This window comes from Salvelinus fontinalis, chromosome 1 (genome assembly GCF_029448725.1).
Source record: "Salvelinus fontinalis isolate EN_2023a chromosome 1, ASM2944872v1, whole genome shotgun sequence".
NCBI lineage: Eukaryota > Metazoa > Chordata > Actinopteri > Salmoniformes > Salmonidae > Salvelinus > Salvelinus fontinalis.
The window spans coordinates 21537672-21564691 of NC_074665.1; the positions used below are offsets into that span (position 1 = coordinate 21537672).

A 27020-nucleotide genomic window follows, 5' to 3' on the forward strand; every position below is an offset into this window, starting at 1 on the left:
GAGGACCAGGGTAACAATCTAAATGTCTACTGTTGGGGTACTGGAGGACTGGAGTTGGGAAACACAGCTCATAACACAGTCAGTGTGTAACTAAAAAAAGCAACCAGGCTATGAATTCACTGAATGATGAACACATTTGGCATCATAAGCTCAGTCTTTTGTAGCCTTGTTAAACTAGACTGAACGCTGAACGTACGTACCACTATTTCACTTGAAGTTTAACAACAGTGAAACCAATTTGCATGACATGCTTCTCCTTTGCAGTTCAGCCCTGATAATCCATTCACCATAATGTTGTCCCCATCCCTCTATGATTTGGAAAGTCAAACACAGAGGCCCTTGTATTTTTGTAGGAGCTGTGTCGTGGTGTCCACCAGAGGAGGCTGGTGGGAGGAGCTATAGGAGGATGGACTCATTGTAATGGCTGGATTGGAATCAGTTGAATGGTATCAAACATATGGAAACCACGTTTAACCAAGAAACCATGTCCAGTACCCCCAACAGTACACATTTAGATTGTAACCCTGGTCCTCCAGTAACCCCAACAGTACACATTTAGATTGTAACCCTGGTCCTCCAGTACCCCCAACAGTACACATTTAGATTGTAACCCTGGTCCTCCAGTACCCCCAACAGTACACATTTAGATTGTAACCCTGGTCCTCCAGTAACCCCAACAGTACACATTTAGATTGTAACCCTGGTCCTCCAGTACCCCCAACAGTACACATTTAGATTGTAACCATGGTCCTCCAGTACCCCCAACAGTGCACATTTAGCTTGTTACCCTGGTCCTCCAGTACCCCCAACAGTAAACATTTAGATTGTAACCCTGGTCCTCCAGTACCCCAACAGTACACATTTAGATTGTAACCCTGGTCATCCAGTACCCCCAACAGTACACATTTAGATTGTAACCCTGGTCCTCCAGTACCCCCAACAGTACACATTTAGATTGTAACCCTGGTCCTACAGTACCCCAATAGTACACATTTAGATTGTAACCCTGGTCCTCCAGTACCACCAACAGTACACATTTAGATTGTAACCCTGGTCCTCCAGTACCCCCAACAGTACACATTTAGATTGTAACCCTGGTCCTCCAGTACCACCAACAGTACACATTTAGATTGTAACCCTGGTCCTCCAGTACCCCCAACAGTACACATTTAGATTGTAACCCTGGTCCTCCAGTACCCCCAACAGTACACATTTAGATTGTAACCCTGGTCTTCCAGTACCACCAACAGTACACATTTAGATTGTAACCCTGGTCCTCCAGTACCCCCAACAGTACACAGTTTGTTGCAGCCCCGGACAAGCACACCTGATTCAACTTGTCAAATAATCATCAAGCTCTCAATGAGTTGAATCAGGTGTTTTTATCTGGGGCTATAACAAAAATGTGTGATGTTGGGCAACTAGAGGAGTTGGGAACCACTGTAATATAGGGCAGTTAGAGAACAGAATTATCATGAATAACAGCTGATAAGAGGTGTTAAATAGTATATATTTTGCAGATTTTACGGTTGTATTCATGACATATTGTAGAAATAAACATTCTCATTTGTAGGAATATTTTTTTTCTCCTCAGTCATGTATGCTATCTGAAGTATTCGCTGATAACAATGATTGATAGACATAGTAAAGCAAATTCCTAGACAGACCTAGCCCATTGAAGTATCTTTATTGTTCAGGTGCTGTACTTTATGCGCAGTGCTGGGAATTCACACCCATCCATATTTACAATGTGACACTGGTGCCTTGTGTCATTTCTGTACAAATGGGGATGGGGGCTGTGAATTTCGTCCCAGAATTGTTCATATTGTAATGTTACATTTTGGGACACTGTGGTCTTTGGAAAATTTCAGTAAGATCTATTTAATACAGGATGGTACATGGCCTATATTGGTTCTAGGCAGTTGGCCAATAGTACAACCTGCTTGTGTCCTATGATAAGGCATCATAGAGCGCTAAATAATATTGGCAAACACAAAGCAGTCACCTGCCAAGAGAGAACTGTGCATATTAATCAGCGTCGTAATAATGCATTTCAGCGATTAAACCCGAGGGACAAACAGAATGTTACAGAAAGCAGGGGGATTATTTTCTTGGAACGGTTATAGAAGATCTTGTCCCAGTCTTCGTAGGATAATCAAGACATGTCAATGTTCTTGTGTATGAATTTACAGGATACACAGAATAAGGCTGAATTTGATGTGTTGAAATGTTTCTGGTTGGATGTTGGTTTAGAACAGGACTACAGTATGTGTTTTAGTCTGGTAGGAGAGTTATGTTTTCTGTGCCATGGTGTGGGCAGAGGCATGTAGGCCTAGGCCCCGAAAATTCAACTCTGGACCTTGAAGCCATTTCCACTCTTTTGTTTCATTGTTCCCCTCTAATAAGGGACTTATTTAGACCTGGGATATCAGGTGGGTGCTGCTCAGGTAGAACAGGGCCAGCAGGCTCCGGACCTTTTTGGGTAAGAGTTGAATACCCCTGTTCTAGGCTATACATTATTTCCATGCATTATTGTGTGAAATTTCACACGTTTGTGTCTGGCACCAAGGAGAGAGACATCAAACATATATATTTATTGCAGTATGTAGGCCTAAATATATATATAGTAGTATGTAGGCCTAGAAAAAAACCACTAGTGCAAGAGGTGAAAAAGCTGAGATTGTGCATGTCCCTTTAAATACACAAAAACAGGTGTGGATACCCCTTCAAATGAGTGGATTTGGCTATTTCAGCCACACCCGTTGCTGACAGGTGTATAAAATTGAGCACACCGCCATGCAATCTCCAAAGACAAACATTGTCAGTAGAATGGCCTTACTGAAGAGCTCAGTGACTTTCAACGTAGCACCGTCATAGGATGCCACCTTTCCAACAAGTCAGTTCGTCAAATTTCTGCCCTGCTAGAGCTTCCCCGGGCAACTGTCAGTGCTGTTATTGTGAGGTGGAAATGTCTAGGAGCAACAATGGCTCAGGGCGAAGTGGTAGGCCACACAAGCTCACAGAACGAGACCATTGAGTGCTGAACCGCGTACCGTGTACAAATCGTCTGTCCTTGGTTGCAATGTTCACTAGCAAGTTTCAAACTGCCTCTGGAAGAAACATCAGCACAAGAACTGCTTGCCGGGAACTTCATGAAATTAGTTTCCATGGCCGAGCAGTCACACACAAGCCTAAGATCATCATGCGCAATGCCATGCGTCGGCTGGAGTGGTGTAAAGCTCACAGCCATTGGACTGTGGAGCAGAGTAAAACACATTCTCTGGAGTGATGAATCACACTTCACCATCTGACAGTCCGACGGACGAATCTAGGTTTAGTGGATGCCAGGAGAACGCTACCTGCCCGAATGCATAAAGACAACTGTACAGTTTGGTGGAGGAGGAATAATGGTCTGGGGCTGTTTTCATGGTTTGGGCTAGGCCCCTTAGTTCCAGTGAAGGGATATCTTAATGCTACGGAATACAATGACATTCTAGACAATTCTGTGCTTCCAACTTTGTGGCAACAGTTTTGGGAACGCCCTTTCCTGTTTCAGCATAAAAATACCCCTGTGCACAAAGCCAGGTCTATAAATTAATGGTGTGTCGAGATCAGTGTGTAAGAACTTGAATGGCCTGAACAGAGCCCTGATCTCAACCCCATCGAACACCTTTGTAATGAATTGGAACACTGACTGCGAGCCAGGCCAAATCGCTGAACATTAGTGCCTGACCTCATTAATGCTCTTGTGGCTGAATGAAAGCAAGTCCCAGCAGCAATGTTCCAACATCTAGTGGAAAGCTTTCACAGAGGAGTGGATGCAGCTATAGTAGCAAAGGGGGACCAACTCCATATTAATGCCCATGATTTGGGGATGAGATGTTCGACAAGCAGGTGTCCACATACTTTTGGCTATGTAGTGTATGTTCCAGCATTATAGTTCTGACATCAATTAGGCTACATTCTTTATCAATCACTAATATGTGGTGTGGTAGGGGACCATTTGGCTAGCAATTGTCTTTAATGCTAAACTGCTTATTGCAGCTTATGTCATTAATTCATGCTTTGATGTTTAGCCTAAGAGGTTTCCCTGGATCTCTAGGCCTACTACTAGGTAGGTGTATGGAGGGATGAGTGAAGTGTGGGCCATTTCAAAACACTTGTAAGAGAAGAAAAACATGAAGAAACGGAAGATTCAGATTATGTATATTTATTTTTTTCAGTTTTTTTTTTTTGTGAAAAATTGACTGACACAAAATATACATTCACAATTTAAAATGTTTCAGGTTGCAACATTCAAGTATTAATTATCTGTTATAAAATGTGTAACAAAATGTAAAACTATTCTCAACATTGCACACGCCAGAAGTCACTTTTCTCGCCTGTCTGTAAAGGCAAATGTCAAAACAACACATTTTACGCATTTGTGAAGAATATCACAATATTTTAAGCCACATCACATAAGGCTCTTAACAGAACAAAGTAACATTCTTAAAAGTCTCGTGGACATGCGCTTCCACGTGTGCGGAGTGTCTGAATCTAGTCAGTGTCATTGCGCCCGGAGCACATCGGCTCTCGGCATCGCTGTCTCAAGTGTCCCCACTACGGAGCGACGGTAAGCGGCATGGGCAGCCTTGCGCGCCCAAGCCCCGTCTGTCAGTCGCATCACAAATGAAGCACAACCTTTTTGGTTTGAAGATCTATAAGATTCATCTCAGTCTTAACTGATAGTACATCTCTCTTTATCCTTTCCCTGTCCGCCGATCGCCTTCTCCTTGATGTACATCAAATCACTGTGGACGCTCGGGCGCCGGGCGAATGGTGCCACGATGCCGTAGGCGTCTCCATTGTCCTTCTTGTTCTTATTTTTCAAGGACTTACTGCGAAGCATGTCGCAGTACTGCACCGAGACCTTACGGTGGAGGTCTGGGCTCATCTCATTGGGTAGCTTGGCCATGGTGAATAGGGTCTGGAACATTTGATCCACATTGGTGTTGCGCTTGGCTGAGATCTCAAAGTATGCGCACTGCTCGTCTCCCGCCACCAACTGCTCAATCTCTTCCTTCTGCACCTCCCGGTAAAACTCCCGGTCGCCCTTGTTTCCGCAGATAACCAGAGGAACGTCAATGTTCTCCTTGGTCTTGTTTTTCAGGCACGATTTGGTCTCAATGATCTGTTGCTTGAGCCTTTGCACCTCCTGGAAAGAGTCTCTGTTGTCTAAGCTGAAGACCAGGATAAAGACATCACCTGAAGGGAAACAAGAGGAGCAACACATTTAGTATCTTAGCTTCTAAGAAACACATTGACATAGGCTACAGTATTTACATGCGTAGTGGCACCTGTGGCGCGTTGTGCAGCCAATGCAAAATGCGCGCACAGTGCATACACCCTTGAAGCTACAAAAATGCACGACTACAGATTGCTATAGGACATGCACGCTTTGAGTCGCATTAACTAGAGATAGAATATGTACCTGTCAGTATGGATAGTCTCCTCATTGCAGGGAACGGGTGGTTGCCTGAGGTATCCAATATGTCCAGTTGGTATACATCTCCCTTAATGCTATACAGTTTCCTGTGAAAGTCCTCGATGGTCGGCGTGTACTTTTCCTCATCGAATCTTCCGTTCAGAAACCGGGACACGATGGCTGTTTTGCCCACCTTGGTGGATCCCAAAATCACCATCCTGCAGCAATTCTTTGCCGGGATATCGAAATCGTTCTCTGAAGGAGACATTTTCTTGATCATGATTTTAAAGTAGCCTAAATAGTTGCCTAGAGTGAGTCAAATGTGTTCGGACACTTCGTTTCGTTTGATAGATTCAGCCAAAGTTGGATTCAACAGTAGGCTATCGTTCCAAAGTTCTTAGTGTGCTGCTCTGTTGCGTCTGGCTGAACTATAGCGAGCGCCTGATATTTAAGGTGAAAGCGGAGCCCTCCCCCTCCCGACGTCACGGTATTCAGTGCTCCATTGAGCAGAATGTAAAATGTAATAGGTGCCCACTGATGCATCAGTCAGTTCCAGTCTGAGACTGAGAACGGCTGACCAACTAACTACCTTGGGGACTGGGACAGCTATGCATTGTAGCTTAAAGCACACGAGAAGACGGAGATAAATAAAGCATTGATTCGACTTTGACAGTTGGGCATCTGCATATTTATCTTCATCTATTGTTAGTAATATTGTGCGTAATGTCCGCTTTCTGCAATATTACATTGTTAATAAATTACACAATTTCCGTCATTTAGACTACTCTGGGACATTCTGTTTGGAATGATGATGGACCTTGGACAACTTTAGTAATACTAAATCTACAGAACGGAAGTGAGGACTTGTGACTCAAAATAACCCTCTCCATACCAGCCAATTCCTATGCGTCAGAGCAGTGGGCCTACACAATCTGTCCTTTTACTATTTAACTGTGTCAGATCGTTTGTTTGATTAAAAGGAAAACTGTCCATGCACATTCAGATAGGTGGAAATGAAATTGTCATTCTAGACGTTGCACTGAAGTAATTGAATTCAAGTGTAACAAAATGTAGCCTTGTATTATTCAACAGTGCACTTAGTTGATTACTATTAAGCTAACACTAATACGTTTTGTTAAAGGGACATATTGGTTTCCTACCCTGTAAGCAGTCTATGGATAAGGTATGACAGCAATCCATGCTTTGGTTTTGTTTACCTGGGCACTGTCAAAAAAGTGTTGTTGTGCACATGTGTCTTTACAAAGCCTACCACAAGGGGGCACTCATGTTATGACCCACACATGTGCCTTGGCAAACATGCTTTGTGTGATTATTAGCCATAGAAGCAGTATTTAGAGATGGTTCCCTCAGTGTGTGGCTGCATAATAAATAGCCATTGTGTGTACACACATCTGCCCTTACATGTGTTCCTGTACGCGTATTTGTCCTGTTTCACTGCATGTACAAGTGTGAGGTGTGAAATGGAAATGTTTTTTTTTTGCATATCCCAACTCCCTCTGAGACTAGGGTCACAGCCAAGGATCAGCCATTGTTGACAGAAACCCTAGAGCAATTCGGGTTAAGTGCCTTACTCAAGGGCAGATCAACAGATTTCGTTTTAACTTGTCAGCTAGGGGATTCGAACTAGCAACCGATCAGTTACTACTGGACCAAAACTCTAACCGCTAGACTACCTGCCGCCCAGTATGCGAGCATGTGTCTCTATGATTATTTAAACCTGCACCTGCTTAAGGAAATAGTGTACTAATGTTAAGAACCCAATAATTAGAAATCTCGGAAACCCAAAACACAAACCTTGCGTAATTGCATCAGATGCTGGATTAGGTTTATGAGACGTATGAGAAAAGATAGTAGTGAAGTCTTCACCAAAGCACTCTCAGCCAAAGAACCCGTTCCCCTTGCTCAGACGTTGCATACATCAACCAATGGTTGCGTGCCACGTCATAAAGTATGTAATCGACTGACAGATTGCTATAACATATGTGGTTAGCTGCTACATAAAATAGCTATCCAGGCATTGTAAGATCAAGCACACGTCAGCTACGCCTGGGCAGAGGAATGCACCCAAAGCATGGGCCAAATGTCCCGAAATTCGAAATACGCGAACAAAGTTCTTCGATAGTTGTCGCATCCAGATACCTTTTACGTGCGCCCGTCCACGAGAGACTAGGTATAGGCTAGAGGAAAGGCCCCCCACATGTTTTAGATACCCCTACCCAAGGCAGAACAAAACACAACTATGTTTTTTCACATCTCTAATAACCATATATGAAATAGATGGTTGTTTCGAAATATTTTACTGCAAAAGTGGTTAAATTGATAGATATTGTGACACACACACACAATATTGTGTGACACACACAGTACAGAATATGCCTGGCTGGAAGGGGGATTAGCAACATAAATTCATGTAACCCATTAGTGCTGATATTGCAAAATTTGAACTAGTGGAGTAGGCCTATCGAGGAAGGTGTTTTTGATGATTGGCCACTAGCCTAGTAATCAATATGTAACTTCAACCCTCCCTGAGGTGGAGGGTGGCAGAGGCATCCCCCGCTGGCTGACTCACTGAAGTGGACTTCCAAGTGGGACGAAACCCCTGGTGGGTTATGAAAGAGAGAATCCAGAGGTACTGTGACCCAATGTACCCACAACCTGTTCATGATGACTTACCCAGGGTCTCTCTGACCCAGAGCCTGGTGCACAGGTCTCTAATTTAGGCACGTAACTTGCAGAGTGATGGGGGGGGGGTGTAATGACCCAATATTAGAAACAGGTCAATAATATACCATGATGAGTTTGATTGATTGAAGAAAAAAAATCCCCACTGTAAAGCGTTAAGCAGCTACTGGCTTTATGTGGTTTCGCACCACAGGGCTCCTCAGTGCCCCCCGCTGCTAAATAGCTTTTGATTGTGCCCGGTCCCCAGAGGCAGCTGGCCAGCCTCGTGGTAAACAGGAAAAAAAAAAAGTGAAAACAGGTTATACATTTTTGCAAATGCATAAAATAAAAAAAAACTGAAATATCACAGTTTGGGGTCACTTAGAAATGTCCTTGTTTTCCATGAAAATGTACATGAAATTAGTTGCAAAAGGAATAGGAAATATAGTCAAGACTGACAAGATTATAAATAATGATTTTTAATTGAAATAATAATTGTGTCCTTCAAACTTTGCTTCGTCAAATAATCCTCCATTTGCAGCAATTACAGCCTTGCAGACCTTTGGCGTTCTAGTTGGCAATTTGTTGAGGTAATATGAAGAGATTTCACCCCATGCTTCCTGAAGCACGTTCCACAAATTGGATTGGATTGATGGGGATTTCTTACATACCATACGGTCAAGCTGCTCCCACAACAGCTCAATAGGGTTGAGATCCGGTGACTGTGCTGGCCACTCCATTATAGACAGAATACCAGCTGACTGCTTCTTCCCTGAATAGTTCTTGCTTAGTTTGGAGCTGTGCTTTGGGTCATTGTCCTGTTCTAGGAAGAAATTGGCTCCAATTAAGCGCCGTCCACGATGTTTGGCATGGCGCTGCAAAATGGAGTGATAGCCTTCCTTCTTCAAGATCCCTTTACCCTGTGCAAATCTCCCACTTTAACACCACCTAAGCACCCCCAGACCATCACATTGCCTCCACCATGATGACAGATGGCGTCCAGCAATCCTCCAGCAGCTTTTCATTTTTTCTGCGTCTCATAAATGTTCTTCTTTGTGATCCGAACACCTCAAACTTAGATTTGTCTGTCCATAACACTTTGTTCCAATCTTCCTCTGTCTAGTGTCTGTGTTCTTTTGCCCATCTTAATCTTTTATTTTTATTGGCCAGTCTGAGATATGTCTTTTTCTTTGTAACTCTGCCTAGATGGCCAGCATCCCGGAGTCGCCTCTTCACTGTTGACGTTGAGACTGGTGTTTTGCGGGTACTATTTACTGAAGCTGCCAGTTGAGGACTTGTGAGGCGTCTGTTTCTCAAACTAGACACTCTAATGTACTTGTCCTCTTGCTCAGTTGTGCACCGGGGCCTCCCACTCTTCTTTGGGCTGTTCTGTGAAGGGAGTAGTACACAGCGCTGTACGAGATCTTCAGTTTCCTATCAATTTCTCGCATGGAATAGCCTTCATTTACGTTTCTTATTTTTAATACATTTGCAAAAATGTCTAAAAACCTGTTTTTGCTTTGGCATTATGGGGTATTGTGTGTAGATTGATGAGGGGAAAAAACAATTTAATACATTTTAGAAAAATACTGTAACATAACAAAATGTGGAAAAAGTCAAGGGATCTGAATACTTTCCGAATGCACCGTATATTCACGAGTGCTCCAATGTATACATGTTTTGAAAGTTTAAAACAAGCATTTCATAAATGTAAACGTTCTTATGTTGTATTCCTATGACTAGCGAAATATTGGTGATGAGATAATATTTGGTAAAAAGGTTGCCTATTTTAGCTCGCACAGTATCTGGATCTTCCCTTTTTCTACTGCAGCTTCATTTTATTTGAGTCATTTAGCAGTTACTCTTAACCAACACTCTTATAAAGAGTGACTTATAGGAGGATTTAGCGTTAAGTTCCAGATTTTTTCAAGTAGTCTGCTTGAAACCTCGGTTATTGGCCCAACGCTTTTAACTGCCTGGCTACCTGCTGCTTTGTAATAGACTGGTACTATATAGTCAGCTAGCTAGCTATACATATTGCTAGCTATACATATTGCCAGCCAGTAAATAAATAATTTAGCTAATAAAAGCAGAATCTAGTTTGTGTTAATAAGCTAACCCCATCCATTTTTTGTCATATGATAATGGTATTTGGTCCTATTATTATGGCAGGGGTCAAAGACAGGCAGTAGTGAGAGTGAGAGAACATCACCCATGTTGAGGCAGGGAGAGAACGAACAGGTTATCAGGTGAGAATTTCAATTATAAGGCACTATGAGTTCAACTCCTCATCTTTGCTGACTATAGCCCAAGTGCTATAACAACTGTTGCATACATTCTGATTTAATTTGGTTGTCATGGTAGGGGTCAGAGTGAAAGGGAAGCGTGGTGAAGGGTACACAAATAATAATTGGTTTTGACATTAAAGGGCTCAATTCAATCAGATCTGCTTTAGCCAACATCCTCATAGAGCTGGAACTGGGTTAGAGCTGTCAAATCCACAAGTGGCTCCTGGCATTACACCTAAAGCGGACATTGCCAGAAATCCCATGCAGCCTTGTTTACGAACACTGGAATGTCAGATGTAACCTACACCTCGATTAGGTTGACACAAATCCTAATTATTTCCTTTAATGATTTTTCAATTTGAGCTGAATCATTTCCATATACAGTGGGGCAAAAAAGTATTTAGTCAGCCACCAATTGGGCAAGTTCTCCCACTTAAAAAGATGAGAGAGGCTTGTAATTTTCATCATAGTTACACTTCAACTATGACAGACAAAATGAGAAAAGAAATTCCAGAAAATCACATTGTAGGATTTTTTATGAATTTATTTGCAAATTATGGTTGAAAATAAGTATTTGGTTACCTACAAACAAGCAAGATTTCTGGCTCTCACAGACCTGTAACTTCTTCTTTAAGAGGCTCCTCTGTCCTCCACTCGTTACCTGTATTAAAGATACACTGGTTCTTAATGCAACCGCTGTGTTAGATTTAAAAAAATAACTTTAGTACAAAGCACAGCATGCAATAATCTGAGACGGCGCTCAGCCATTCTCCGCCATGTTGGAGTCCAAAGAGTCCACAAAAATACGAAATAACATCATAAATATTCCCTTACCTTTGATGAACTTTCATCAGAATGCAGTGCCAGGAATCCTAGTTCCACAATAAATCGTTGTTTTGTTTTAGAATGTTCATTTCTTCTGTCGAATTAGCAACTTTGGCTAGCATGGTGTTGCTCACGTGTCCATGAAGATTTTACGCATGAACGAAAAATTCAAAAGTGATAATAAAAGTCGAATAAACTGGCCAAACTCAGTTGAGAATCCATCTTTAGGATGTTTTTCACAAATATATCCAATAACGTCCCAGACGGAGCATTTCTTCGTGTCTACCTAACGCATTGCAGCCAACGATATGACAAACCGAAGTGCGTAGCCAAGTACTACCAATATGGCTGACCTCTCACTCCAACGACTCCCATCCGGTCCCAGAGAAGGCTAAAGACTTCATTCCACGTTCTACTGCCTGTTGACATCTAGTGGAAGGCATATGAAGTGCATACAGATCCATAAATACAAGACAATTGAATAGGTAATGGCTTTCACAGAGACCCATTTCAGAATTTTCACTTTCTGTTTGGAAGTTTGCCTGCCAAATTAGTTCTGTTTTACTCACAGATATAATTCAAACAGTTTTAGAAACTTCAGAGTGTTTTCTATCCAATAGTAATAATAATAATAATAATAATAATATGCATATCATATGATCTAGGACAGAGTACGAGGCCGTTTAAATAGGGCACGATTTTATCCAGAAGTGAAAAGGGTGCCCCCTATTTCCAAGAGGTTAAGAGTAAGGGGAAAGGGGGATACCTAGTCAGTTGTACAACAATGCCTTCAACTGAAATGTGTCGTCCACATTTAACCCAACCCCTCAATCAGAGAGGTGGGGGGGGATGCCTTTAATCGACATCCACGTCTTTGGCGCCCGGCGAACAGTGGGTTAACTGGCTTGCTCAGGGGTAGGACGACAGATTTTTACCATGTCAGCTCTGGGATTCGATCCAGCAACCTTTTGGTTACTGGCCAAACGCTCTAACCACTAGGTTACCTGCCACCTAAGAACACAGTAAAAGTAATGTAGAAAAAAATTAGTATTTAATTTGTGATTGGGATATATTGACCAAATTATCAGGACATTTTTGGATGTAAACCCCCCAATATGCAATCAAAAGTTAAGCCCTCGTCTCTAAAGCAATACAGGCACATAGCAAAGGAACACACTCAGTGCCAATGGCTCCACGGAAACAGCAGAAGAAACTGAACCTTTTAATCATGATGCATTATGCATGTTTATTTCACGCAACAGACTAGAACAAACAATCGACTGTATAAATATGATATTGTGTGTGAGAGAGGCTGCAGAAGAGACATTCAAGCAGAGCTAAATAAAAAGAGCCCTTTCCGATAGCATGGCGAAGGATTTCTAAGAAATGACAGTGAATGCAGACAAGACATGACACATTAAAATGGAGTTAAAAAAATAACTGTTATAACCGGTTAGGTAACGGTGGACACAGAGGGCCTTTATTACAGAGCTAAGGGATGAGACAGAACATTGACAGAGAGAAGGAGAGGTGATCTCTCTTTAACACTGTAGGAGGGAACCAGGGAAGGAGACAGTGCCCTGATATGAAAGACGGGATCCAATTTCCCACTACTGCATGCATCCATCCTTCACCTCACTCCCTCGTTTCACATTACCAATGAGAGGAAGAAATGACATATTTACTTTCCCTGTGATTGTGAAAAAACGCAGGGAGCGAGACCACAAAACACACATAGAAAAAAGATGACCATTAGGCCATTTTAATGTCAGATAACGATCTGTGATAGGAGAAGACAATGATGCAGGTACCTGGTTACTGGTCCAGAGGCGATAGAGGAGAATAATGTGGAACACAAAATGTACAAAGCAAATAGAGGACTTCAAACAGCCGGGTTACAAAGGACTCTGGATGTGTGGGACAGAGAGAAGCAGAGGCAGGCAGGGGACACACAGCTTGGTGCATTAGCAGCTGCAGCCATGCTGGGGGATTGCTACACAGACGGTGATGGGAATACAACACTCGTACTGGGAAGTTGCTCTGTACAAACACGGTTCCCACAAGCTGCAAAACATGGGGTGTCCAGAGTGCACATTACACATATTAACACTGGCCAGCTGCTGGATGCAGGAGGTGTGTTGATCTGGTGTTTGAGACAGTTTTTTGTAAGCAGATGTAATTCTGTAAGTCACAGGGCTCTCCAACCCTTTTCCTGGAGAGCTACCCTCCTCTTATACGTTTTCACTTCAACCCCAGTTGTAACTAACCTGATTCAGCTGATCAACCAGCTAATTATTAGAATCAGGTGCGCTAGATTAGGGTTGGAGTGAACAGGAAAAAGGTTGGAGAGCCCTGGTGTAAGTTACGCAATCAGTTTTGTAATGTTCAGTAGATGCCACTAGTTTCTAATATACCTTCTCTGCATGCACCTCTTCCAGACATGTTCAAACACCTTATGGCCATTGGTGAAGTGAACGTTCATGTATCTGGTAGTTTCTAGTGTGTGCCTATACCTTTTTTGGTCGTTTTTATGGTCTAGTTAAACATTCCTTGCAACCACCCATCCCTTCCAGACAGAACCCCAGACCATGACTCATGGCAGTGCTGCTGTTCCATCAATGTTTATTAAGGGTTTGCATAGCAACAAGTCTGACTGTGTGTGACTCTTTTTCTTCTAGATAAACTCACACCTTGTCACGCCCTGACCGTAGAGAGCTTTTTATGTCTCTATTTTGTTTTGGTCAGGGTGTGATTTGGGTGGGCATTCTATGTTTTTTCTTCTATGATTTGGATTTGTGTGTTTGGCCAGGTGTGGTTCTCAATCAGAGGCAGCTGTCTATCGTTGTCTCTGATTGAGAACCATACTTAGGTAGCCTTTTCCCACCTGTATTTGTGGGTAGTTGTCTAGGTGTAGTTGCATGTCAGCACTCTGTTATTTATAGCTTCACGTTCGTTTTGTTGTTTTTGTTAGTTGGTTAATTCGTTTATTAAAAAATAATGTATTCACATCACGCTGCGCCTTGGTCTCCTCACTACAACGAACGTGACACACCTATTAGGCGAGGTGCTGTCTAGCGGAGTGGAAAACTTGAAAATATTACAAGTATACCAGACAGTGAGCAGCTGCTGTTACGGTCATTGTCACTGAAATCACACCTGTCCTTATATCCCACCCACGTCAGAAGTTCAGAACGACTCAGTGAACACAATGGCAATGTCAACTCCCCCCAGGGACACAGTGCTGCACCACAGGGGAACTACAGCTCTGTAAATGGTCAATTTTAAATGTACATTTTCTCCTCCCTTTCTCTCTCCCTCCCTATCTTTCACTCTCTCTTCCAGAGTGAGCCTGAATTGGCCACAGTAAAAGTTTCTCCATCCATAACTTGAGATGAAAAAGCAAAACCATCTGTCTGACCACAGCCTCACATTGATCTATTTATATGACTTTCCCCAACCCTTTAATCAGTGGCAGCTTCACACAGGTCCATTTAAAACCTCAATGAGTAAGTGTGCTTCTCATCGATCCTAGGGTAGTTATGCTAAATACAGTGGCTTGCAAAAGTATTCACCACCCTTGGTATTTTTCCTATTTTGTTGCCTTACAACCTGGAATGAAAATAGATTTTTGTGGGGTTTGTATCATTTGATTTACACATCATGCCTACCACTTTGAAGATGCAAAATATTTTTTCTTGTGAAACAAACAAGAAATAAGAGAAAAAAACAGAACATTTGAGCTTGCATAACTATTCACCCCCCCAAAGTTAATACTTTGTAGAGCCACCTTTTGCAGGAATTACAGCTGCAAGCCGCTCGGGGTATGTCTCTATAAGCTTGGCACATCTAGCCACTGGGGTTTTTGCCCATTCTTCAAGGCAAAACTGCTCCAGCTCCTTCAAGTTAGATGGGTTCCGCTGGTGTACAGCAATCTTTAAAATCATACCACAGATTCTCAATTGGATTGAGGTCTGGGCTTTGACTAGGCCATTCCAAGACATTTAAATGTTTCGACTTCAACCACTCGAGTGTTGCTTTAGCAGTATGCTTAGGGTCATTGTCCTGCTGGAAGGTGAACCTCCGTCCCAGTCTCAAATCTCTGGAAGACGGAAACAGGTTTCCCTCAAGAATTTCCACGTATTTAGCGCTATCCATCATTCCTTCAATTCTGACCAGTTTCCCAGTCCCTGCCGATGAAAAACATCCCCACAACATGCTGCCACCACTATGCTTCACTGTGGGGATGGTGTTCTTGGCGTGATGAGAGGTGTTGGGTTTGCGCCAGACATAGCATTTTCCTTGATGGCAAAAAAGCTCAATTTTAGTCTCATCTGACCAGAGTACCTCCTTCCATATGTTTGAGGAGTCTCCCACATGCCTTTTGACGAACACAAAACGTGTATGCTTATTTTTTTCTTTAAGCAATGGCTTTTTTCTGGCCACTCTTCTGTAAAGCCCAGCTCTGTGGAGTGTATGGCTTAAAGTGGTCCTATGGACAGATACTCCAATCTCCACTGTGGAGCTTTGCAGCTCCTTCAGGGTTATCTTTGGTCTGTTTTTGCCTCTGATTAATGCCCCCCTTGCCTGGTCCGTGGGTTTTGGTGTGCAGCCCTCTCTTGGCAGGTTTGTTGTGGTGCCATATTCTTTCTATTTTTTAATAACGCCTTTAAATGGTGCTCCTTGGGATGTTCAAAGTTTCTGATATTTTTTTAGAACCCAACCCTGACCTGTACTTCTCCACAACTTTGTCCCTGACCTGTTTGGAGAGCTCCTTGGTCTTCATGGTGCCGCTTGCTTGGTGGTGCCCCTTGCTTAGTGATGTTGCAGACTCTGGGGCCTTTCAGAACAGGTGTAAATATACTGAGATCATGTAACATATCATGTGACACTTAGATTGCACACAGGTGGACTTTATTTAACTAATTATGTGACTTCTGAAGGTAATTGGTTGCACCAGATCTTAATTAGGGGCTGAAAGGGGGTGAATACATATGCACGCACCACTTTCCTGTTTATTTTTTTTTTAACAAGTAATTTTTTTCATTTCAGTTCACCAATGTGGACTATTTTGTGAATGTTCATGACATGAAATCCAAATAAAAATCAATTTCAATTACAGGTTGTAATGCAACAAAATAGGAAAAACGCCAAGGGGGGTGAGTACTTTTGCAAGGCACTGTATAAGCAACAACGGTCTCTGGTCAAAAGTAGTGCACTTAATAGGGGATACGGTGCTATTTAGAACATATACCTCAGTTATAATGTTGATGGTGTGTTAATCAACAACACAGAACACAAGACAGACAGACTGGTAATGAAACAACAGTTCAGGGAGTTATGGGATCAGATCTGTATTTACAGTTTCATTGAGATACATGGGACTCTGCCAACATAGCCATGCAGAAGACATTATGGAATGATTGTCATTGGCTTTTGAGATAAAAATGTCAACTACACGACTAAATAGTGTGAAATATGAAAACTACAGCGCATTCCATTTAAAAGCTGAAAACCATTGATCCAGCCCTTGCATTGTTAAAACTTGCTATTAAAATAGTGCAAGCAGGGATCAAAGTTTTTATAAAGAGAAGTAGAATATCTTGGAATTGGGCCAGGAGGAAGACTGTGTACTTGATCTTTGCCAGAAAGGCAAAAACACCTCCCTTCTCTCTAGCCCACCTCTCGTGCTCTGTGCAGCAGGCTGATGTGGTGTGTGGCCTGGTAGTCAGTCTGGTAGTCTCTGATCTGTAGGTATGATCCTTGGACAAACACAGTCCATCCTTCCTCTTTATTTGTGCTTGCAGCACTGTGCTCTCTGTCGATAGATATCCTCGGTGAAAGGTCTGCAAAAACCAGAGAAAAAACTCCACATAAACAGGGGAAGAGAGTATTACTGTTCCTCCACCGTACCAACCCGTGCCTGGAGCCCCGTGTGTGTCTGCAAAAGGTGTCCCTCATCCTGCATGTTATCCATTGATGTACAATTTTCTGCACCATTGAGCCTCCCTCTAAGGCCATGTCTTATACAGAAATTTGACTGCAGGGCCTCTCTCCCTCCCTACCGATGGACTGGCAACAGGTAGGTGGAGACTGGGGAGGGATATGTTTTGAGTGGGAAGGACAGGGACAGTAAACAGAGCTACCTATTATTTTACTAGTCTGTAAAGGAGTGGGAGGAGGTAGGACATCAAATATTGAGTAGGACATCAAATATTGAGGGATGTTTGGGATGAGAATTGAGCTTACGTATGTTAACAATAACGCTTATTTAAATTCAATGTGAATCAACAATATCTGTGAACGCCTTGAGAGGGAATACAATGGCATAGAAATGTAATCTCATCCTAGTTCTGCAGTGCACTGGCACCCGACTGAAATAGAACACGGACTTGATTGACACACACTTAGTTTCATGTAGTGTGGTTGTGAATGCAGTATCAGGGAAATGCAATCTCAGCTTCTTCTGATGGATATCTTCTTCCCTGAGTCTCCTTGATGTTTGTTTTGAAAGGTGAGTAAATGAGTATGTCTTTATGTGTCGATGACCGGTCTGGTGTGTCATCCAAAGACAGGCAGCTAACAATCACCTTTCTGTTGTCTATCACTGGGGTGTTGATGTCCCTTGCTCACACACGCCCACATGCTCCACCGACAGCACGCACACACACACACACACACCACACCCACAAGCTCCCCCAACCATACGCACACACACGCTCCCCCGACCGCACACACGCGCTCTTATGAGGACTGCCCCTGCAAAGGAAGACCCAGAGTTACCTCTGCTGCAGAGGATAAGTTCCTTAGAGTTACCAGCCTCATAAATTGCATCCAAAATGAATAAATGGTTAACAGAATTCAAATAACAGACACATCTCAACATCAACTGTTCAGAGGAGACTGCGTGAATCAGGCCTTCATGGTCAAATTCCTGCAAAGGAAGCACTGCTAAAGGACACCAATAAGAAGAAGAAAATTGCTTGCGCCAAGAAACATGAGCAATTGACATTAGACCGGTGGGAATCTGTCCTTTGGCTCCAACTGCTGTGTCTTTGTGAGACGCAGAGTAGGTGTTGTGTGTGATTCCCACCGTGAAGCATGGAGGAGGAGGTGTGAGGGTGCTTTGCTGGTGACACTGTCTGTGATTTATTTAGAATTCAAGGCACACTTAACCAGAATGGCTACCACAGCATTCTGCAGAGATACGCCATCCCATCTGGTTTGCGCTTAGTGGGACAATCATTTGTCTTTCAACAGGATAATGACCCAACACACATCCAGGCAGCGTAAGGGCTATTTGACCAAGAAGAAGAGTGATGGAGTGGTGCATCAGATGACCTGGCCTCCACAATCCCCGACCTCAACCCAATTGAGATGGGTTGGGATGAGTTGGACTGCAGAGTGAAGGAAAAGCAGCCAACAAGTGTGCAGCATATGTGGGAACTCCTTCAAGGATGTTGGAAAAGCATTCTAGGTGAAGCTGGTTGAGAGAATGCCAAGAGTGTGCAAAGCAGTCATCAAGGCAAAGGGTGGCTGCTTTGAAGAATATAAAATATACACTGCTCAAAAAAATAAAGGGAACACTTAAACAACACAATGTAACTCCAAGTCAATCACACTTCTGTGAAATCAAACTGTCCACTTAGGAAGCAACACTGATTGACAATAAATTTCACATGCTGTTGTGCAAATGGAATAGACAAAAGGTGGAAATTATAGGCAATTAGCAAGACACCCCCAATAAAGGAGTGGTTCTGCAGGTGGTGACCACAGACCACTTCTCAGTTCCTATGCTTCCTGGCTGATGTTTTGTTCACTTTTGAATGCTGGCGGTGCTTTCACTCTAGTGGTAGCATGAGACAGAGTCTACAACCCACACAAGTGGCTCAGGTAGTGCAGCTCATCCAGGATGGCACATCAATGCGAGCTGTGGCAAGAAGGTTTGCTGTGTCTGTCAGCATAGTGTCCAGAGCATGGAGGCGCTACCAGGAGACAGGCCAGTACATCAGGAGACGTAGAGGAGGCCGTAGGAGGGCAACAACCCAGCAGCAGGACCGCTACCTCCGCCTTTGTGCAAGGAGGAACAGGAGGAGCACTGCCAGAGCCCTGCAAAATGACCTCCAGCAGGCCACAAATGTGCAGGGGTTTAAATACTTTCCGAAAGTACATACATACAGTGTATGTATGTGGAGACCCATTCAAATGAGAGGATTCGGCTATTTCAGCCACAACCGTTGCTGACAGGTGTATGAATGAAATCGAATACACAGCCATGCAATCCCCATAGACAAAACATTGGCAGTAGAATGGCCTTACTGAAGAGCTCGGTGACTTTCGATGAGGCACCGTCATAGGATGCCACCTTTCCAACAAGTCAGTTTGTCAAATTTCTGCCTTGCTAGAGCTGCCCTGGTTAACTGTAAGTGCTGTTATTGGGAAGGGGAAACATTTAGAAGCAACAACGGCTCAGCCGCGAAGATGTAGGCCACACAAGCTCACAGAACGGGACCGGCAAGTGCTGAAGCGCGTAGCCCATCCTCTTTCTATTCTGGTTAGAGCCCGTTTGCTCTGTTCTGTGAAGGGAGTAGTGCACAGCATTGTACGAAATCTTCAGTTTCTTGGCAATTTCTCGCATGGAATAGCCTTCATTTCTCAGGACAAATTTCTTTGTTTCTGGCCATTTTGAGCCTGTAATCGAATCCACACATGCTGATGCTCCAGATACTTAACTAGACTAAAGAAGGCCAGTTTTATTGCTTCTTTAATCAGAACAACAGTTTTCAGCTGTGCTAACATAACTGCAAAAGGGGTTTCTAATGATCAATTAGCCTTTTAAAATGATAAACTTGGATTAGCTAACACAACGTGCCATTGGAACACAGGAGTGATGGTTGCTGATAATGGGCCTCTGTACGCCTATGTAGATATTCCATTAAAAAAAGTTTAAAAAAATAAAACATCTGCCGTTTCTCACTACAATAGTCAATTACAACATTAACAATGTCTACACTGTACTTTTTATCAACTTGATGTTATTTTAATGAACAAAAGCATATTACCTACAGATTCTGAACCTGTCTGCTCACTCCCTCTCTCACTAATATAACGTTTAAGAACGCTTGCGGGGGAGTTTAATAAGAGACAGGAAGACAAAACTTTTCTCTTTATCCTCACTCAATCCTTTCATGTGTGCAGCACGAGGGAGTGTGGATTTGTATGGGCTTGATGTGCCTCAGGACTGAGACAGATGTTGGTCTGCTAACAGTAAGAACTGTTATAGAAACACTTCTGTCACTAAACTGTGACTGTAAAGTTAAACTTCTGTCATTGTAAGCACCGAGGGCAAACCCCATAGGGAGGGGTATCACATTGATCTGATGCAACACATGCTAAGAAACAACCAAACTTAACAAGGCCAAGGCCAATCAAGGAGATCAACATGTAACTTTATTTATGTCAATTTTTGTCATTTAGCACAGTGGCTCTCAACTGGTTTTGCCTCGGGACCCAAATTGAACCAGGTTGTTTCAGTTGCGACCCAATATTTGGATCGCAAAAACAAATGGACAAAATACATGGAAAATATTTTTTTATGCTATGTTGATAGTAAATGTAGCAATTATATGACAAGAGAACAACATTCCCAGCTCTTTCTTTGTCAATAATACAATTTTGCTCATATTTTTGATGAAGAATGTTAAACTCACTGGCTTGAGACCACAAAATCAACCAAAATAGTGCTGCTAATAGCTCTATATTGCAAATACTGTGATTGAAGAAACATTTTTCTGATATTAAAGTATAAAACAATGTAAGTTCATTGTCATTTCTATTCACTTTCTACCTGGCTTCAGTTGTTAACGTTCAGACTGGAGTATTTTTTCACCAGATTTGTTTTATAATCATTTGTTACTCAAGACACCGGCGACCCATTAAAACAATGTGGGTTGTGACTCACCACTTGAGAATAGCTGATTTAGCAGATGCTCTTATCCAGAGCGACATACAGGAGCAATTAGGGTTAAGTGCCTTGCGCAAGGGCACATCAACAGATTTTTCAACTAGTCAGCTCGGGAATTTGAACCAGAGACCTTTCGGTTAATGGCCCGACACTCTTAACTAGGCTACCTGCTGCCCTGTACGTGTCAGTCCATTTAACTGGATGTGATCTGATAGTGTCTGCATTGACGCAGCCTGCTTGTTCAGCGCCTCTCAAGGCTACGAACCCTGTTCACCGCTGAGACAGAAGAGTGTGATAAGATAGCCACAGTGAACAGACAGAAAACAAGAGAGATACTTACCCCTCAAAGATGATGGCCACTTTGTATGAAATGGCTACCACTGCTGTCAGCACCAACCCCACCGGACTGGCATTCCTGGAGGAGGGAGAGGAGCATTATCATATATTCACAATATGTACATTTATTCATAAAGTAAATATGTTATTCCACTGGCAAATGATACAATCTGATTATGTAGATCAGGGGTGGGGAACGTCCGGCCTCCGGGCCGTATACGGCCTACGAGACCGTTTGATCAGGCCCCCGAGCCAATTCATACATTTAAAAAAAAAATATTAAAAAATCTGTTTTTCCACAAAAATGAAATGTTTAAAAAATCCACCACACACCTCCCCCAAAGCTCTGGCGGTACCAGACAGCTCGTCATCATCGAGCACCTGTAGATCATAAAAATGGCTACAGTAAAGAAAAGAAAAGTAGATGAGGAGTGTCACGCTTTCCAAGACAAATGGACAAATGAATATTTTTTTGTCGAAGTGAAAGGCAAACATGTATGCCTAGTTTGTGGGGATGTACTTGCAGTAGTGAAAAAGGCGAATTTGGAGCGTCATTACAGCTCGAAACATGCTAAACTGAATGAGCTGCAAGGACAACTTAGTGTGGATAAAGTCATTGCTCTTCAGTGGGGCGTGGGTGACCAACAAGCCGCATTTACAAAACCTCTTTTGGATGAGGAAAATGTTATGCAAGCAAGTTTTGTGGTGAGCGAGATTATCGCAAAGAAACTGAAGCATCATTCGGAAGGAAAAAACACTGAAGGACTCCGCAAGAAATTTCTTTGGCATGTGATTCAACGACTGACATAACAAAAACCGCCCAATTTGCAATTTTGGTGCGTGGGATTACCGCTGAATTTGACACATGGGAGGAATTGCTGTCTTTGGAAGCCATGCATGGCACCACCAGAGGTGCGGACTTGTTTGAGAGACTTGTCTCGGCTATGAGCAAATTTGAGCTACGGTTTGAAAAATGATGTGGCCTTACTACAGATGGAGCGCCAGCCATGGTTGGCTCGAAAAAGGGGTTAACCTCATTAGTGAAAAAAGACATGAGTCGTCTCAGTCTTGATCCACGTGTATGCAACTGCATCATACATCAAGAAAGTCTGTGTGTACAGTCCCTGAAGGCGAACAATGTAATGGCAACTGTAGTGTCGACCATTCATTTTATCAAAAGCAAAGGCTGAACAACTGCCAGTTTAAGGAGCTATTGAGTGATCTTGAATCGGAGTATGGTGATCTGATTTACCACTGTGAGGTGCGATGTTTGAGCTGTGGAAACATACTCGTGCGGTTTTATGGACTGATCTCTTCATGGAGATGAAGGCGAAACCTGTAGTGGAACTGAGTGATGACAAGTGGATGTGTGATTTGGCCTTCATGGTGGACATGACTTGAGCTTCAAGGGCCGAACCAGCTTCTCAGCGATCTGCTGTCAAATGTGAAATCGTTCGAAGCGAAATTAAAGCTGTGGCAAGTCCAACTAGAAACGGGTAACACAGTTCATTTTCCTACTCCGCAAGGACAAGAGCCTGAGATGACGGGGGAATATGCCGGTGAGTGTGGAAAGCTCGCCAAGGCATTTTTGAGCGATTTAAGGATGTGAAAAGTAAACAACTGGAGTTGAACAAATTTGCAACCCCGTTTAACGTCGAACCAGCGGATGTGCCGGATGGCCTACAACACAAAGTCATTGAGCTGCAAAGCAATAACGAGCTCAAAGCCAGGTACAACAACCTCCCTCTCCTTGAGTTCTACAAAATGTAATGTTAGCGCTGAGCAGTTTCCTGTTCTGAGGAGACATGCACTTAAATTTGCATCTGTGTTCGGGACAACCAAACTGACTCTTGCAAAGACTCGATTCCGCTCAAGACTAACTGACACAAACCTGGAAAACCAGCTGTGAGTAGCGTCGTCTTCTCTGCCAGCTGACATCAAACGCCTCGTCAAAGATAAGCAGTTTCAGCCATCGCATTAGAGGTGAGCTTGAACAAGTAATCATAATAACAACAACATTATTTACAATACTAATATTTATTTAAATTGGATTTGCACTTTTCTAAATACTCAAGGACACAAGAAACGTCAAAAGTCACATTTAAATTATAAAACCAATGTCAGTGATTAAAGTCATATTTAAACTATAAAACCAATGTCAGTGATTAAAGTCACATTAAAACATGAACAAAGCAGAAAATAGCACATTTTAATAATAAGGCCCCTGAATTAATTTATAAATATTCAAATGGCCCTTGATAGCAAAAAGGTTCCCCACCACTGATGTAGATGACACTTTCATGATACTAGCTGATTATATAAAGTGTTTTTAAAGGGGGAGTGTGAATGTATGAAGGCGTGGGATCATTGGGATGACAAACAACAGGAGATGATCAGGCTGGATTCAAGCCATGTGTTTTGTAATCGGATGTCAATTTCAGGCGCCTGTGTGATCGGCAATTATAGTAATTATAGAGGATATGGACAAAGCTGAAAGAAGTTGTAACGAGCTGGACAACAAGAGAAGGAGAGAGAGAGAGTTACTAGGGCTTACATATCCTCTATTTTAAGATATCTTTCAACCTGGTTTGGGGAACAACTGAAGACTATTTCTTTTCTGCACAAGCGATTACTAAGGGAGCAAATGACCACTCTGCTTTCAGATGGAGTCTGGCCACGCTTCATGTGGACTCAATTAGGCACTAATCACACACATATTGAGCAGCAGTAGCATTAACAGTGAGGGATGAGATATGGAAGGCTTTTGGGAACGAAATGGAAGGCGCGCACACACACACACTTGCTGCCTAACTTCTCTTGATCTGGCTGAAGTTCTGCTGGGGGGTAAACGAAACATGGGCATTGTTGGTCAAAGTGCCCCTTTTCCATTGAATTTCATTCAGAAACAACTGAATGACAATAGTAAGACAAAGCGTCACCTTGAGTAATCCAGCCTAACCAAAACAGCTGTCATCATTTATCAAGTGTTATGCTTCTGTGCAAAGTCCGTACTCATTATTTTGCAGTGGGTTTAAAACCTAGTGAAAAGTTGGAACAAAGGTGAAATAAAGGTGAAGTTAAAGGGATACTTTTTTTCAATGAGGCCCTTTACCTACTTCCCCAGTGTCAGATGAACTAGTGGATACCATTAGCATTAGTGTGTCCAGTATGAAGGCAGTTTCGGGAGTCAACGCTAACTAGCGTTAGCGCAATGACTGGTAGTCTATGGGTATCTGCACGCTAGTGGATACCCATAGACCTCCAGTCATCGCGCTAATGCTACTTAGCATTGGCTCGAGAAACTACCTCTTCAAGGAAAGTGCAAACAAGGACTTGTTGTTGTTGGACTTATATGTTACCATCTGGTGCAAACATATAATAAATAAATAAATACCTTATTCAGCACCAGAACCAGAAGTGAGCCACATTCATTATACAGATCTATTCTACGCAGCTGACAAAACCCACTCGATAATATGGGTCACTAGCTATATTTTGACATCCCCATTGCCCTACATCCCTACATCCCACACCGTCCTACTGTTCTACGTTACATGAGCCGTGAATTGGCCGTGCAGAGCCAGACATGTAAAGTACTGTAACTAGAGCTTTTCACTGACTCAGAGCAGCAGCATGTGTCAGACTCACCCAGTCTGGACGTGACTAAATGCCACACAACATGGCCTGCATATTAGTATGAGCTGTTTGTCGGGCCTCTACTACAGACTGTGGCTACATGTCAAATGACATTCCCTATGGTGTACTACTTTAGACTATAGCCTTATGTGACTTTGGTCAATTTTATAGAGAGTAATGTGTAGTGGTTTGGTGCTCTAAGATCTGTATAAAATCTTTAGAAAACTTTTGCCTACAGTTGTCATAACATTCGGCTAAAACACATATAGATCTGGGGTGCATAGAGTACCAAAGTATGAGTCATAATACCCATAAAACCTAGTAGTCAAACAAGGAAATGTTTCCAATTGTTTTCCCACCATTCATTTTTCCCATAGGGGATTTTAGAAACACTTAAAATAAGGGTTGTGTTTCATGTAGGCTTACATTTGTGTGACGTTTCGATAACCGTGAAAATTCTCTCTAGGAAAAGGTGACTTATCAATATATTCACCTGCATTTACCCCCCAAACATGAAATGCTAATTATCTGCTAATGTGGCTATCATAAAGAACTACAAATGCCATTATGATCTGGACGAGACTGCCAAATCGAGGCAAAGGTGAGAATCTCTAGATTCTAATTAATAAATTGGCAAAATTTCATTAAATTGACAATTCTGTGAACTGTCTTGTGCAAGTTTTAACTTAACACCATACCTGTTAGCTAAGGTGTCAGCAAGAGATGATGTGCAGAAGCTTGCAGGGATTTGCAGTCTTGCATGATGTCTACTTTGATGCTCATGATCATTTTCTGATCTGAGAGTAAATAGTGCCGAATATATTGATAGTCACCTTGTCAGAGAGAGATGTACATGGTTATCAAAACATCGCCAGGGTAAGCCTTATTTTAAGTGTTTCTAAAATTCCCCATGGGAAAAATGAACAGTGTAAAAACTATTGAAACCATTTCCCTGTTTGACTGCTAGGTTTTATGGGTATTATGACACTGTGGGGCTCTATTAAATTAAAAAAAAAAGTTATTGGTCGAGTTTGACTTGTGTCATGCACAAAGTAGATGTCCTAACCGACTTGCCAAAACTATAGTTTGTTAACAAGAAATTTGTGGAATGGTTGAAAAACAAGTTAATGACTTGTTAAACTTCCGACTTCAGCTGTACGTAAACAGTGACCAGTGCGTGTGCGCGCGCGTGCGCACACACACACACACACACACACACACACACACACACACACACACACACACACACACACACACACACACACACACACACACACACACACACACGTCTTCCAACATATGTCAGGGAGATATATATATACACACACACACTACTCACACTTTGTATTGCATATTTGAAATCTTTACCTTAACACTAGATGTCATTTCTGAAACATAGTGTAAAGGGAGAACCAGCACAGTAGTGATAATTTTGATTAAAACACACACACACACACACACACACACACACACACACACACACACACACACACACACACACACACACACACACAGGTCACTTTAATAATGTTTACATACAGTTGAAGTCGGAAGTTTACATACACTTAGGTTGGAGTCATTAACTTGTTTTTCAAACATTCCACAAATTTCTTGTTAACAAACTATAGTTTTGGCAAGTCGGTTAGGATATCTACTTTGTGCATGACACAAGTCATTTTTCCAACAATTGTTTACAGACAGATTATTTCACTTATAATTCACTGTATCACAATTCCAGTGGGTCAGAAGTTTACATACACTAAGTTGAATGTGCGTTTAAACAGCTTGGAAAATCCCAGAAAATTATATAGGCTAATTGACATCA

At 42.4% G+C, this 27020-nt stretch overlaps 2 protein-coding genes across 5 annotated transcripts in view; both read right to left on the minus strand.

Annotated features, from left to right (window-relative positions):
* Nucleotides 1-4194: 4194 nt before the first annotated feature.
* On the minus strand, nucleotides 4195-5902 carry rasd1 (RAS, dexamethasone-induced 1). Its single transcript, XM_055903416.1, has 2 exons — nucleotides 5474-5902; nucleotides 4195-5247 (listed from the first exon to the last, which is right to left on the minus strand). The coding sequence occupies exons 1-2, from the start codon at nucleotides 5745-5747 to the stop codon at nucleotides 4721-4723; spliced, it is 801 nt and encodes a 266-aa protein (XP_055759391.1). The 5' UTR covers nucleotides 5748-5902; the 3' UTR covers nucleotides 4195-4720.
* Nucleotides 5903-16597: 10695 nt separating this feature from the next.
* pemt (phosphatidylethanolamine N-methyltransferase) overlaps nucleotides 16598-27020 on the minus strand; it is an 88745-nt gene continuing 78322 nt past the window's right edge. For 2 of the 4 annotated variants that reach the window (XM_055903657.1, XM_055903894.1), the window contains exons 6-8: nucleotides 21893-21940; nucleotides 21564-21638; nucleotides 16598-17105 (exon numbers count right to left, since the gene is read on the minus strand). In XM_055903657.1, the coding sequence (XP_055759632.1) occupies nucleotides 17051-17105; nucleotides 21564-21638; nucleotides 21893-21940 (178 nt within the window). In that variant the 3' untranslated portion in view covers nucleotides 16598-17050. Of the gene's footprint in view, nucleotides 17106-21563; nucleotides 21639-21892; nucleotides 21941-23450; nucleotides 23548-27020 lie in introns of all 4 variants that reach the window. The other 2 variants (XM_055903745.1, XM_055903834.1) reach the window with 2 other exon arrangements.

Bases quoted from the DNA above. Each gene is read 5' to 3' on its own strand.
- rasd1 (XM_055903416.1), bottom strand. From the start codon at position 5,747: ATGATCAAGAAAATGTCTCCTTCAGAGAACGATTTCGATATCCCGGCA. The intron at 5,248-5,473 runs GTACATATTCTA...GTTTCCCTTCAG, and splicing joins GAGACTATCCATACTGACAG to GTGATGTCTTTATCCTGGTC.